At 39.2% G+C, this 16,552-nt stretch overlaps 1 protein-coding gene across 1 annotated transcript in view; it reads left to right on the top strand.

The window, feature by feature from the left end:
- The window catches only part of mthfs (5,10-methenyltetrahydrofolate synthetase (5-formyltetrahydrofolate cyclo-ligase)), a 25,186-nt gene extending 13,259 nt beyond the window's left edge, over nt 1-11,927 (top strand). Inside the window, exon 3 of the mRNA XM_077518245.1 lies at nt 10,132-11,927. Coding sequence (XP_077374371.1) covers nt 10,132-10,352 — 221 coding nt within the window. The 3' untranslated portion in view covers nt 10,353-11,927. The remainder of the gene's footprint in view (nt 1-10,131) is intronic.
- The last annotated feature ends 4,625 nt before the right edge of the window (nt 11,928-16,552 follow it).

Genomic DNA, 16,552 nt, shown 5'->3' with positions numbered 1-16,552 from the left:
AGTGAGCTACGAATTTTTGAATGTCCCATTTTTGACGATTTTTGCACATTCACAGGGGGCAGACTTTTGCCCACTTCTCCTACACGTTTCATCTGACTGAGTTAAGACTTGACCTGGACCATGTCAAGACCTGAGCCAACGACAGGGGGAAAAATCTTGACTTTTCGAAATACTATATGATGAAGGCGGGGCATCAAAATTTGTGTTTCGCACTGAAAAAGGATATGCTTAATAACTCCCCGGTACATGCTCCAAAAAATCCCAAACTTGACATGTATGTTTATCGTCAAGGCCTGAAGCTATCTCTATGACAACATTCAGTTATATATGCAGCGTCACCTAGCCCTTGAGGCATAAAAAAAAAAATACCCCACATACGGTATTTTGTACAAAAAATGTAAACTCATTCTAAGTGTGATAATGTCAGGTTTAAACACCATCTATGACATTTTTAAACTGCACAAATGTGGAGACAGACATTAAAATGAGAAAGCAAGACCTTTACTTGTACAAGGAGAGATGAGCAAGAGATGTGTGCTGGTCACAATCCTCTGGCCCACTCTGACACACATTCACATTTCTTGTCTTTTCATGGAGTTCGCTAACAAATGGTCACAAAAAGAGGCAGAGAAATAGCAGCGTTGTGGCATCACAAATACAATAGTCATTAACACAGAAGACATCCTTTGATCACTAATCCTTGAATGCTGTCTCCTGTCCTGGTGTGAAGTTCTTCATTCCCGCATTCCAGACGTCCTTAGGTTGAATACACATACAGCAACCCAAACTGATAGTGAAGTACTGAGTATATGCTTTAAAATTAACTCTATGCAATAAAAGAGAAAATATGGAATAATATATACATAATAATCCTAACATTTCCCTCCTGTTATTACATATTTACTCAAAGTCTCATACCATGTATTTGTTAAATAAGCAAAACATCACCATCACAGTGCATAACACATTTTTTTCCCCTTACACAAATAAGTCCTTTGTCAACACTATCACATAGAGCATGACGTAACATTTCTCTTTCCATCACAAAACGCCATATTAGTAAAATTATCATAAGCACAATATAATTCAACGTATCGTCTTTAAAGTGCAATCAATGTGTTGTTGCTCTAATGTGTGTACATTATCCAATGTTTAAAATCCAGTGTGCGCAATGTCCAATGTTTCTGTATGTAATTCTCAGCATTAATAATTCAACCATCTGTCTCTCTTCCTCTTCAAGATGGCCACAAAAACAAACATCAAAAATCAAAAAGACAGCCCCAACTGTCTGATCGCATCTTACTCTCCATTCGATTCAGGAAAGGGACTCGTCTCCTTGAATTGTCCCTTCTGACACATCATGCACAATAGACAGGTCCTGGACTACGCAGCGGTTGGGGGAACTTTGAGGGTAGCCAACAATGTGCTCCCAAAGTCTTCACTGACTTACTTGGTCAGACTTTTTCACAGCGAGTCAAGCTGCTTGTTTCTCCTCTGACCTCACTTCAGTCAGGCTTCGCTCCGCAACCTGGCAAGCTGTTAGTCAATGGTACCTGTTTTGTGCCATGTGATAGGTGAATCTAGGAGAGTCGTTCAGCGATCTTCACAACCTTCGGGGCCAACAACACTTACAAGGGCCTTCCCACCTTAGGCTGGACCTTTAATCAAAGTCAGTCACTACCCTTGATGGGAGGCTTGCCTTCCTGCTGAGATAGAGAGTCAACTGGCATTTGATTAAACATTTTCACTTCCTTATCATTTAAACAATCTTCTCATATAGTCACTTAAATCAATTTCTTTCATCTGTATGTCTTAACAGGTCATTACAATAGGCAAATTTAAATGGTCCACCACACGAAATTTTAAACGAGCTTAACTGTCTTGTTCCTTTTACAATTTCCCAAATTACTTAATCATCAATTATCTTATCTCCATGCTTTGATCATATATTTTTCTCTCGTTTCTCTTTTTCCCTTAACAATGTAACATATAAAGTGACTTTCATTCATTACTCCAAATAACTAGTACGTCATATAGAGACATTATCTATTCACACAATGCTTCTGCCATAATAATAACATCCAGTTGTTTTTCTGGAACAATTTCAACTCATTGTTAAATTTTTTAAGACCATCAATCAGTACTTGTTAATATTGACATTGTCTTACTTTTTGTTCAATTCCATAAAATCCATAGCCACTAACAGAAATTGTAGAATATTAGAAACATCAATTCCATGTATAACAAAATTCTAAAACAAAATTCCAAAAACGTAAAAACATAAAAAATTAAAAATATAAAATTTATATGCGGTATTGCAGTATTGTTGCCAACTCCCCCCTTTTGAGACATCTTTATGGCTCACAACTCAAAATCATTATCCAACCCACTTCATATAATCTTATGCTGCATGCAATTTAAAATAATTTCATAATATTTACAAAAGGTTTTAATTTTTCCTTCCCCAACCCCCCCCCCCCCCCCCCCCCTCCACTACAGTGTTCCCTCGTATATCACTGGGTTAACCTTCATTCAGTCATTTTCCCCTTCTCAAAAAATTACACAGTTGTACAAAAATCCACAAAATCAGCACTTTTTTTTTTTTTTTTTTAAATGACTATGGAATTTAAAAACAATAGGGACCCTGGAGCCTTCACCGCTCTGGCCCTAATTTGCGAAAGAACACTGTAGTTCACATGTCTTGGAGGGGTAGAACGTTATAATCCGCCCATAGCATTGTCGTAGTCTGGCATTTCTTCAAAACTAATTGTATCATACTCCCTTATATTGTTTACAACCATATAATCAAGTTTAAATGTAACACATCTTTCCAAAAGCTATATGTAGTTAATAACAAAGCCACCATGAATATCAATCATCTTGTTAACAATAATAAAAATACTGGCTTAAATTCTACTTCATGCATTCTAAACAAACTCATAACCATGTCAGCAATCAATTGTCTGTTCAAATGGCCTTCCAATATCTTCGTAAAGCCACTACTATCATTGTTCAATTTAAATCACAAACTGCATTTTTCACATTCATCTATCTATTCAAATTTGTCAAAACATTGTCGTTGTTATCAGTATCTCAATTCAATTTCAGTAGTAACATTGCTAGCATAATTATCCACCCAATTCATGTATAATTGCACAGCCAAATCAACCTGTGGGTGTTTTCGTTTTAAAACAGCATTATCACAAACATCAAAAGTTCATAACAGGTCACAATTTCACTCAGGAATTTAAATATCATTTTATAATTTGTTTCAAATCATAGGGCCGACAAAATTACTTTGTTTATCATTGGGTCTCCATCATAACCACTTTACAATCAAAACAATCTAAATATTACACCCTTGTTGCACAAAAGTGTAATATACCTTTATTTACATCAATCTCCAATTTCTTCTTTCTTTTTGTCCAGTTGTTCTAATTCTACCATCACAATTCTACTTTCACGTTTCTCTTACTTTTATCATTTCCCATGCTCAAAACAATCCAACAAAAAGGATTTTTTTTTCCTGTCAAAAGTTCAACAACTTGTCATCAATCACCTACTTAACTCACTCTCAAACAATTAGCTTTACCATCCAAAAACAAAAACACACAATTTTCACCTGAGGACTGGGTGATGACCCCTTGTGGGACCACTTTTTGGTCCGCGCACCTTATATTTGATACAGAACAAAATTTCTCAATTTCACCGTTTTAACATAGTTATGTTAGACACGATCTAACAACCCCTTATACACAATTTAAACCCTTTTAGCCGTCATCTTTAGACAATATGACACACATACACAAGAGCTCACAGAGACAAACACAGTGAGAAGCCACACACATACACTTTTACAGATGCCTCGATATCATTAGGCTGTTAAAGCTCCAACTTTCCATTTAATTTTATTCCTTATTTAATATTGTAGTGGATTACCATTATTATTGTTATTATTTTTACTATTGTAAATTAAGCTGGCCAGCAAAAGTATATCTTGTAATCCACATATTTACATGCTATATTTTAGATGGATCTAATTTTTCTATGAACATCCAATCCTTACTGGATAGTTCATCTTGTAGCTCACTTTTACTGTTTATTTTCCCCCATTTCATATGAATTTGGTACAGTCCGCGAACCTAGAGTTTCCTAAGGACTGATATGTTCGAATAACAGGGTGACAAGAAATTTCTCACTGTGGTAATTCTCAAGCTTCTACCCAACAGGGCGGAGAATTCTTGCCTTTGCTTCCACAATGAGTTGTCACTTACAATCCTGTTTGTTTAAAATGAAGTAAGTATCAAGTGACACTATACTTCCATTCACTTCACACACTCACACAAGGCCTTTTCCAGCATTACACGGAATTTAAGTACGTACACGACTCCGCCATCGTCTCTTTACACGGACGTTACTGGGCTCCGTTCCCTTCACTTGCCATTGACTAGTATTCACAAGGTTTTTCCTCCCACACAGTACCTTCGTGCAGGCTGCGACAGTACCTTCGCGCAGATTTTACGTCGACATTCATTCACACTTTCCCCCGGAAAGTAAACTTTTTCTCACCCAGATGTCTTCTCTCCATCGGAAAGCCGTCAGCCTGTAGATCCCAGCTGGCGGGTAGAATTTCCAGTCCTCAAAAAGGATCTTAGGCTCACTCTAGGGAGCCTGTGCCATGGCCATGGTCTTTCTGGAGTCCACCACACCCGCTGGAATCCTTAGGCATCTTGGCTTCCGGCTCTTCGAAGGACCAAATAAATGTCAGGTTTAAACACCATCTATGACATTTTTAAACTGCACAAATGTGGAGACAGACATTAAAATGAGAAAGCAAGACAACTAAGTCATTTATGAATATTCTTTTAGTTTCCACCACTCAAAATGTTCACTGGCTTCACACCGATCCAAACGTATGTACGTTTCCATTTTGTTTTATTAATTTGTGATTGCCCCTTTGGACAATAAAAGTAACATTGTGCAATGAGTACAACGAGCGATGATGTATATATACACTTTTACAAAAAATACCAATCAGGGCAACTCATTGCCTAAAAATAAATAAGGACGCTGATTTTTGCAGGTCTTAACAATCACCAAAACCCGTTGAGCTTGACACACACTGGTAAAAAAAATATTCTACATGTAAACGTTTATTATGCCATTTTCAAAGAAATTTTACTTCCAATATGCCAGTACCCCAACGTGCCAGTACCCTAACGTGCAAGTACCCCAACGTGCAAGGACCCCAACGTGCAAGGACCCCAATGTGGCCCGGGCTGCGAGGGCCCTTTATAGCTGCTCGCAGCTCTAGTTTATGACTATTCTTTTAGTTTACACCACTCAAATTGTTCACTGGCATCAGACCGATCCAAACGTATGTACTTTTTCATTTTGTTTTATTTATTTTTGATTGCCCCTTTGGACAATAAAAGCAACATTGTGCAATGGGTACAACGAGCAATGATGTGTATATATACGTTTACAAAAAATACCAATCAGGGCAACTCATTGCCTAAAAATAAAAAAGGACGCTAATTTTTGCAGGTCTTAACAATCACCAAAACCCGTTGAGCTTGACACACACACTGGCAAAAAAATATTCCACATGTAAAGGTTTATTATGCCATTTTCAAAGAAATTCTGCTTCCAATATGCCAGTACCCCAACGTGCCAGTACCCCAACGTGCAAGTACCCCAACGTGCAAGTACCCCAACGTGCAAGTACCCCAACGTGGCCCGGGCTGCGAGGGCCCTTTATAGCTGCTCGCAGCTCTAGTTGGTGATTATTATTTCTTTACATTTGTGATTGGATTGATAGTACTGTGCTAATGTGCTGGATTGTATTTTTGTTTCAGATTTACAGTAAAATAAAGAAAAACTACAAAAGACATCTCATCTGTTAACTGTCTGTCTAGCTGAATAGAGCAGACACGTCTCGTGAGGACAGAACAGTATGAGTTCTGGCCACTCAGCCAAGAGTTCCACCAACAATTAGTGGCAGATAGCAGACTGATCTGGTGTGTTCTTCCACCAAGTCAACAACTTTGTTCAGGTTAAGGTTCCTCAGCCATTTTTTTTCCTACTTTGTAGTGTTTATAAAAGTATTGATTTATTCCACTTAATGTCATGTCTCTGTTCTGAGGCTTGTGTTTTGTTGCAGCCCAGCTTGATTTGACGGAGTTTGGATCCTCCAGCTACACGCACCTGTTGCTTGTACTCAGGCGGCTTCAAAACGTGCTTGTCAGTTGTCAGACTATTCACTTGCTCCTCTCTGTGTACCACGGTTCACAGGTCTCAAACTCGAGTCCTCGAGGGCCGCAGTCCTGCATGTTTTAGAGGTTTCTCTCCTCAAACACAGCTGTTTCATATAATGAGGATCATTATCAGGTTCTTGCAGAGCTTGCTGATGAATCAGGTGTGAGGAGGGACATCTCTAAATCATGCAGGACTGCGGCCCTCGAGGACTGGAGTTTGAGACCTGTGATTTAGACAAACTCTCTGTTCCTCGCTTCGCCCGCCCTCAACCTTGTCTTGTGCCTCGCCAAGATCTTGGACTTTGTCTATTATTTTATCTTCGATTTTTCTGCAAGCACTTTTTGTTATTCATTAACATTGGTGTCTTTACAATGCATTTTTATTAGCATTATTTTCATTAGCATATAGCTTGAATTTGTTAAGATATATGTACAAGTTAGTAATAAAGATGGTGACAGGTGAAAGGTAACAGACTAACAGTACATTCAACTTTTATTAAAGTGCAGTTTGTACTAGAATTTCTTGTGCAATCCAAAACCGACAATTATGCCGATAGTACATTTGAACTTTTAGCTCAAATACTGTTGCCTTTAACATTTATAACAACAAATGTTGAGTGCATTTGAAAAAAACAACAACAACTAAATAGTGATTACTAATATGAATACAACAAACATGTAAACAATATAAAAAATACTTTTGAGGCGTTGCATGTTGATGGCTTCATAGTAAAGCTCTCCAATGAAGTGGAACGGAGTCTAACAACATTGCACGTTTTATCACACAGTGTGTGCTATAACGTCCACGTTAGCACATAGGTACGCTAACCATCCAAATAACTTACAGCAGCTGAGATGACTGTCCCTGTCCGTTAGAAGGATTCGACAAAAGGTGCTTCTGCCTCAAATGTTCATGCATTGCCGATGTGCTGCCGTGAAAGGCAAGGTCTGTCTTGCATAATTCACATCGAACATTACTCGCTTTAGCGTCTTTGTAGAATTGTTCCCAAACTTTCAAAGTCCGAGGTCGGTTAGCTATGATAACATACTGTGTACACCTGGTGCTAAGAGGATATAGCTTCTGGTGACGTCACGTCTGACCCGGATTAATGCTACTGCACATGTGCGTCCAGTAAGCGCAGGCAGCAGCAGGCAGGAGGACGAGCGGCATGCAGTCAAACGAGCGGTTGAGGCAGTTTTGGAAGAAAGAACAAATATAAGGCTGTTTTATATAATGGAAAACTGAGTAGTCGACTATCTAGGTGGCGCTGCATATATAACTGAATATTGTCATAGAGATACCTTCAGGCCTTGACTATAAACATACATGTCAAGTTTGGGATTTTTTGGAGCATGTACCGGGAAGTTATTAAGCATATCATTTTCCTTGCGAAACACAAATTTTGATGCACCGCCCTCATCATATAGTATTTCGAAAAGTCGAGATTTTTTCCCCCAGTCGTTGGCTCAGGTCTTGACATGGTCCAGGTCAAGTCTGAAGTCAGTCGGATGAAACGTGTAGGAGAAGTGGGCAAAAGTATGCCCCCCCCCCCCCCCCCACCGTAAATGTTAAAAAATCGTCAAAAATAGGACATTGAAAAATTCATAGCTCACTTCCTGTTCATTTTAGCATACGGGTCCAAGAGACTTTTTTTTTTGTAGGTCTTGGGCTCCCTCATACACCTAAAAATTTTCGTAGATCTTGCTTAAACGTACAACCGGGGCTGCTTCGTTAAAAATTTCTAGGGGGCGCTATTGAGTCATTTTCGTAAAAATAGCACGATCCACGATGAAATATTGCTCATTTTGCCAGGCCAGATGTGTGTGCCAAGTTTCATGTGTCTCTGTGCCAGTTTAGGCCCTCAAAATTGCCGTTGTTTTCTTGGCGAACAGTGCTTAAGGCCTCAGTATGCTTCTGTGAGAGGCTCGTGCGGAGGCGTTACGGCGTAGCTCCGCTCGTGCGTTTGGCTTCCGACTTGTGCGCAATACACATCTGTGTCTGCTGGAGTTTCACACCAAGTCCCGCTGTCGCTATGGCTGGGACGCCACAGAGTGGCGATTCCTGTGCATTTTATGACGGATTCAGGAAGTTCAATTTAATTCAGAAACACGAAACAAAGCCGGGGGAGGAGTCAGTTCATCACCGTGGCAATTAATTATTGCCAATCTGCACCGGTGTCGGCCGTAAACTCGGCAAAACACAACAGCCATGCGCTTAGCGAAATTTTTTTTTTTTATTTTTTTTTTTTTTTTTTTTAAAGTTATTGTGGTTTTCCGCCTCTCGTCCCAGGCACATATCCACATGCACAGCCGTGATCTCCGAGCAGGAAGTCAATTTGCGCCGCCAGTTGCCTTCACAGAAACTATCTGGGCGGGGAGCGGGGAGAGAGAGAGAGAAAAAAAAGAAGAAAAAACGCCATCGAACGGACCAATCAGAAGCGAACTACGCCCCGCCATCTACGGCGTTCAAGGATTGGCGACGTGTACACCGCAGCCGGCCACGAGTGACGCAGCACTTAAAATTCATGAACGCGTAGATTATGTGATCTACGGCGGTCATCAACGCGAGAGCAAACGTGGAAGCATAAATTAGGCTTTAATTAGGCCCAATCTGCGTGTAAAGTTTGGTGAGTTTTCGTTCATGTTTAGTGTTTCAAAAGTGTGATTGTTTGCGGAAAAGAATAATAACAAAGAAAAAGAATAATAAGAATTCCTTCAAAAACAATAGGGCCTCGCAGCGGCACCGCCGCCGCCGCTGCTCGGGCCCTCATAATGATAATCCGATCGAAAAACAATAGGGACCTCGCAGCGGTAGCTGCTCGGGCGCTAATAATAATAATAATCCGATCGAAAAACAATAGGGACCTCACAGCGGTAGCTGCTCGGGCCCTAATAAGTTAACTAAAATAAATAACACAACTAAGGTATGCTAACAGTTAGCTCAAGTCCGCTAGCATAAAACGCTAACGAATGCTAATATCTTTATTGACTCGTTTTTAACACCAATAACAAAGAAAAAGAATAATAAGAATTCCTTCAAAAACAATAGGGCCTCGCAGCGGCACCGCCGCCACTGCTGCTCGGGCCCTAATAATAAGAATTCCTTCAGGAACAATTGGGATCTCGCAGCGGTCGCTGCTCGGGCCCTAATAAGAATCCCTTGAAAAACAATAGGGCCTCGCAGCGGCACCGCCGCCGCCGCTGCTCGGGCCCTCATAATGATAATCCAATCGAAAAACAATAGGGACCTCGCAGCGGTAGCTGCTCGGGCGCTAATAATAATAATAATAATAATCCGATCGAAAAACAATAGGGACCTCACAGCGGTAGCTGCTCGGGCCCTAATAAGTTAATTAAAATAAATAACACAACTAAGGTACGCTAACAGTTGGCTCAAGTCCGCTAGCATAAAACGCTAACGAATGCTAATATCTTTACTGACTCGTTTTTAACACCATTTTGAATTTACAAAACATTCAACTGAACTTATCTGCTTTTTTATAGCTCAAATAAGGTTATACAAATGAACACAAATAATTACTAACAGCCTTACGCGGGCCAACGCTCCACGGGGTGTGCGTGTGGCGCTTCAGGAGTGTCATTGAAACTGACGTCAACTAAAATTAATCAGGCATTTCACCATTTGAGGGTGCTAAAAGTTAACATAAATCACTGAACATAAACGGAATAGAACTATCACATCACACATACTGTTATGTTGGAACAATTGATAACTACAACAATTGACAACTTTGTTGCGTCATTTGATTAAACATGTATGCAAAGAACTTAGTGCATCATGGTGAATTTTCAACGGCTCTTATGTTAACGGGGTTCAAATCCTAACATTCATTTTAAACCAATATTTTTCTAGGAGGTCTGGATCTCATCTTGATGCCAGGTCTGGGGTTTGACCTTTCCGGGAAGCGTCTGGGCAGGGGCAAGGGTTTCTATGACGCCTACCTGGAGCGCTGCTTCCGACACCCCAAAGGGAAGCCCTACACCATCGCTTTGGCCTATAAAGAGCAACTGTGTCAGGACATCCCTGTTGACGATAATGATGTGCTCATTGATGAAGTCCTTTATGAAGATTAACATTAATATGGTTATTAATGCTGCTCAGCACTGCCACAGCATATTTTAGATTTCATTTCATGTGGTAGCGTGGATTGTCCTTTTAAAGTGTCACAGAGATTTGCAGCTGTGAGTCAGCAGTAGGGAGAGGGTGCTAGAACTGCACAAATGGAAATGAACCTGACTTTTTGAACAGATGTGTTTCTTTTAAATATAATTGAACATGACGACGACGATATTGTAGCAGTTTTAATATCACGATATTGCCCTTATCGTTACTGCCACAATATCGTCGTCGTCATGTTCACATTATTTAAAAGGACCACATCTGTCAACTCTTTGACCGCCAAAAATGTTTAATGACATGTGCTAAAATCGTAATGAGTGCTGCCATAAACATTAATTGACATTTACTAAGTTTTTTTTTTTTTTTTTTTCTTTAATCAATGGGTAGTGCAACATCTTAAGTAGAGCGCTGCCTGGTCAATGGGTTGTGGAATCAAAAACACCCACTAACTATGGCCAGCAGATGGCAGCATTGTATATCTTTTGAATGGGCTTAAGGCGTATGATATTACAATGAAACATGACGAATCTGATGAAATAGAACATTTTCAACAATGACGTGAATGATCAAAGTCTTTTGTCACTCTAAATCTAATTCACAGAGTGTCACTAAACAAAAAATACAGTATTAGTGTCAAAAAGCTTGTTTTCTCCATTTTGTTTTTCTCTTCTCACTTATGTCACTCAAATTACCCATTTTCAAATGGTGATTACTAAAGAACGGAATAAGGGAGAAACATACTTTTTTTTCATGTTTATGTAGTCGTAGTGCACAATATTTTGTTTGCCTTGAAAGATAAGTGAAAGTGCTCAAAATCAGCTGGCACTGTCGGGGTTGTTTTTTAGATAATGTTTGGCAGTCAAAGAGTTAATAAAAAAAAAAAAGTAAGGTTGATTTCCATCTGTGCAGTTCTAGTACCCTCTATGGCTAGTTTATTAGTGCAATTTAATTTTCATTAGGGATGTTTTGGCCTTCTATGTTTAAAATCTGTGCTAATTGTCAGATGAAGGAGAACCTAATTTGCTTGTGAAGCGATAAATGTGTGCTTGCATTAGCAAGTAAGTGCTTCAATATTGTTATTAGAGATTGTAGGTGGTTTATATGCATTGTTGTTATGTACAAAAGCACAATATATTGCTTTTTTTTGTATGAGCTTTTTTTTCTTTTTTATAACATTATCTTTTTTAACCATATCGTGATAATTATCGTATCATGACCTTCATATCGTGATAATATCGTATTGTGATGTTTGGATATCATTACATCCCTAGTCAGCAGGTCATATGTGTTAACAATACAATCCTAAAAATGTTGTTAAATTCACACATTCAAATCATTTACCAATAAATTACAAGTGTTATGCCATGATGTACAGGCAGGTTAGGAAGAGTAAGAAGTAAACATATTTGATGATGATTTTATTTTTAATTATAATATTAGTTTGATAGTGAAAATTGGTGAATTTGTGTATTTTCTGTATTTTGCTTTTTTTAAATTGCATTAGAAAATAAAGGACTTTATCACAATATTCTAATTTCCTGAGACAGTCCTGTAATTAAAGCCCTACAGGCAGTGCTTTGCTGCATATATTTGATGTTACCGTACTCTATTTGCACAGTACTGCCGCTACCAGTCAAGTGTTGAATGGCTCTCTTTGCAACAACTGCTGGCAAGGATTGCCATTCATGCCATGTCTATTGCATATAATTGACAGTACATCTTGAGTATGTCAATGTCACAGTTGCATTACAAATGGCAGTGGTTATTATATGACTGATTATTAGATATGAAGTGAAAGGGATTTGTGCCTTGTTTACTTGCTCCTTGGAAATGTATGGTCATCATGCAAGCCAGAACTCATTGGATACGGAACCATTTGTATTGATTGTGTTATAGCATTCTAAATAAATTTTACAAATATTTGGCAATTTTATGGCTTCGGCATGATATTTGGAATTTTATTGACATAATGTGAATACCTATGAGGAAAAAACATTACCTTCAAAATATTGTGCTGATTTTTTTTATTTTATTTTATTTTTTTTACTTTTATAAGGTTGCGTGGACCAGAATAGAATTGAGTGTAGGGATGTCCCGATCCGATCACGTGATCGGAAATCGGGCTCAATCATGTGGTTACTGACTCGATCGTATCGGACATTGTCTCCCGATTAGGACTCGGATAAATATATGAGGTTATTATTATTATTATTATTATCTTTTTTTTTTTAATTACTTTTTAAATTAAATCTGGTGTTGGGCGGTGCCATAGAGTGACACCTCATTTTTCCACACAGTGCATGCGACATGGCGTCACTCTACTACAGTGACACTATTAATGCCATCAAGCGGCGGGGCTAAACAAGGAAATGACGCCGAGGTATTTGGAAGTGGAGATACTAAAGTTGTCATCTTTGATGTGGAAAGCGGAGGCGGTGAGACTTGCACTGTGTGCAATGTGTTGCTAATCACTGTCCAACCGGGCAGAACCGGCCTGCTGACCAGGTGCTTTCCAACGGTGTCGGTGCCCGGTTTCCATGACCCTCCTCCCACAGGCATACACTGGGATTGACACCCAGGTACAAGTCCTACGGCGAAAATGAACACATCCCTGGAACCATCTCAACCTCAACCTTACAACGGTGAGTACCCGTGCCGGTCCGACCTTCCATTCCCCGGATACAGGGGGTGCACCTCAGGGCTGCCAACCCGCCTCACGATGCACATTTTTCGGATACAGCTAGGGAGATTTACCCCCCACACCGGTCGAACCATTGGTCCTATGGGGAAAAGACACATCCCCGGAACCGGCTCGACCTTGGCTTTCCAACGGTGTCGGTGCCGGCCCTCCAGGCCGGAGGTACAGGGCCGTGAAATTAGCTACCCCACTCTCGGGAGATCTGGCCCCGGAACCCCGCTTCGCAGGCTGGCGACTTGGACGTGCTTCGTTCCTCCTGCGGGCGCGCTTCATTTCCTCCCGGCGAATCCAGTCGCGGTACATGTGCCGGCGACACTGGAGTCTGGACGCTCTTCGAAGGGAGCCTGGCGCCTAGCCTAGCCGATTAGTTCGGACGCCCTAGTGGAGTTGCCAAAGCCTGCCCAGGTTAGCAGTCTAGACTGCTGAGAGTCAAGACCCAAAGTCATGATATGGTAAGATGAAATACATTTTGCTTGCTTGCTCTTCAAACGCAGCCTATTTGTTTGTTGTGAAGTTGGCTTACACATCTGTTAATATATAAACTCATAATGTCTAACATGGCTGTTGGGATTTAGGAATACAACTTTAAAGGCGCAGTCTGCCGATTTGACTCTGGAAAAGGCACTTTTTAAATACAGTATTTAAACAGACAAACTTCTTCTCAATTTCTCAATTTACAGCTCTGGGCTTCTCTTAATGTCAGGTGGTGATTTTATCCTAAAGCCTGTATTTTGCCATTTTGTGTTTGTTTTGTAAACTGCGGGATGTTTCTGTGGAAAGACAGTGTTTATACCCCTCCAGCCAATCGCAGAGCGGGGGTGGCGTGTCGCAAATGGGGCTGGCAAATTTGTCAGCTGCGTGGCATCACACAGAGATTTTTTTTTTTTTCATTTCCCATCGCGAGATGCTGTGACTATCGCGTGACCCGTAGCGAGACTGGGAAAATCTAACATGGCGGCGCTCTGCTGCTAAAATAGAATCCAGTGTGGACGACCTCGAACGTTTTATTGACGATTATTTTTATAGCTGCGCGATGGATGAGCCGCCGGCTAGTCGGGATAATCCTTCGAAAAAAAAAAGGAAAAATGACTCGTCAACAGACACGGACGATTTAGCAACCGCCGACGTATCGGTGAGTATGCTGGATTCCATAAATAAAAAACTTGACGTCCTCTGTCTTATCCGCGAGGACGTCAAAGAATTAAAGGCAAGTTTGGAATTCGTTAGCCAACAGGTAAGCGATCTCCAATGCGATAACTCCGAGCTACGCTCCTCTCTCGTCGCTGTCACAGCCGAGTTGGAGACGATTAAAAAGGAAAATAAAATGCTAAAGGAAACGGTCTTAGATGTTCAATCCCGTAGTATGCGGGAAAATCTAATATTCTCAGGTATATCCGAAAATTCTCCAGATAATCCAGAGAGTGAGATAAAAAAATTCATGACATCATCGCTAAAGATCCCACAGGAGACGGTAAATAATATCTCTTTTCACCGTGTACACCGGCTCGGAGCTCGTAAGGGCAATAAGCCCCGTCCTATTATTGCTAAGTTCGAACATTTTAAACATAAAGAATTGGTAAAAAGTAAAGGACGGGAGCTCAAAGGGACATCTTTCGGGATGAATGATCAATTCCCAAGAGAGATAAACGAGCGGCGAAAAGTACTGTTTCCTATAATGAAACAAAATAGACAGGAGGGTAAACGGACTTCGATGGTCGTTGATAAATTATATATCGACGGCCAGCTATTCCGAAACCCAACCTCGACCCCTTGGCTGTTCTAACTGACAATTGGTAGAGCCGAGCATTGTGTGATTATTTGACGTATGTATATGTATATGTATGTGTATGTATATGTGTATATATGTATATATATGTATATGTATATGTATGTATATGTATGGATAATGGGTTACGAAATAGAATATGAATTTATATTATGCATAGGCTATATAGTAATAATAATAATAATAATAATAATAATAATATAAAAATATATTCTTAAAATAAATTAATAATAATAATAATAATCTCGCTTAGGTCACCATTTACTGGTGTATTGTTATGTTGAATCCCCCACAGATTTCCTTCACACTCACTTCCCCCCACGTTTCTTCACTATTATACTTATCTACTTGCTATCTCTCTCTTTATATAAATTATATAAATTGCCTAATTACTCTTTTGCTATCCTACAATATGTTAATATTAATAAGCAGCTTATATAGATGTATACATAAGACTGAGTCTATATTGCTTGTATGCAGAAATTAGTTCTGGTCTCCTGGAATGTGTGTGGCGCTCGCTCCCAGGCAAAAAGAATAAAAATTTTAGACCATCTCTCAAAATTTAAGGCAGATATTTGTCTCCTACAAGAAACCCACTTACAAAAATCAGAAGAAAAATTATTTATAGATAAAAATTTTAGTCAAGTTTACTCTGCCTCCTATAATAGTAGACAAAGAGGTGTCTCTATACTTATACATAAGAATTTATTCTTTACTCTAAATAATATAGTAACAGATTTAGAGGGCCGATATATTATTATCCAGGTAACTATATTTAATAAAGTATATACAATTGGTAATTTATATGCCCCAAATAATGATGACCCTGATTTTTTCCATGAATTTTTCTCTCGGTTACTCGATTTAGCAACAAATTCTACTATTATTATTGGAGGTGATTTTAACACGGTCTTGAACCCGTTAATAGATCGTTCTAATAATACGATATATACAAGGCGATTACGACCCGCTAAAGTAATAGATGAATATATGGAGGATTTTGGCCTCAGCGATGGCTGGAGACTTCAAAACCCAACTAAGAAGGAATTTACTTTCTTCTCTGCTGTGCACCGATCATTCTCAAGAATTGATTTTTTCCTTACAAATAATTCTATTGTTGATAAAACTGCTATAAAAATACATTCTATAATTATAAGTGATCATGCACCAGTCTCCCTCACTCTACAAATTGACTCTACCTTTAAACCTCCCCCGATATGGCGTTTTAACATCTCATTACTGAAAGACGTAGAGTTTGATAAAATTATTAGAAGGGAGTGGGCAGATTTTTTGGAAATAAATGACTCTCCAAATATATCTCCATCTCTTCTCTGGGAAGCAGGGAAAGCGGTAATTAGAGGGAAAATTATATCATATTCAACTTATAAAAAGAAACAGGATCAAAAATTAGAAAAATACCTGGAAGATAAAATTAAACAACTAACGGATTTAATATGTATTAAACCCAAATAATCAAATATGGATAGAACTACAGAATATAAAAATACAGTTAGATAACATGTTATCTAAAAAGACAGAGTTTATAATACAACAGTTGAGATATAATAATTTTGAACATAATAATAAATCAGGTAAATTCCTGGCAAATCAACTTCAACGGAATCGGGAAAAATCTCTTATAACGGCTATTAAAGATATAAATGGTGAAT

Source organism: Festucalex cinctus, chromosome 4, assembly GCF_051991245.1.
Source record: "Festucalex cinctus isolate MCC-2025b chromosome 4, RoL_Fcin_1.0, whole genome shotgun sequence".
In the NCBI taxonomy this organism is placed as follows: domain Eukaryota; kingdom Metazoa; phylum Chordata; class Actinopteri; order Syngnathiformes; family Syngnathidae; genus Festucalex; species Festucalex cinctus.
The sequence above is the reverse complement of the archived record's forward strand: the minus strand, read 5'-3'. Positions and strand labels throughout refer to the sequence as shown.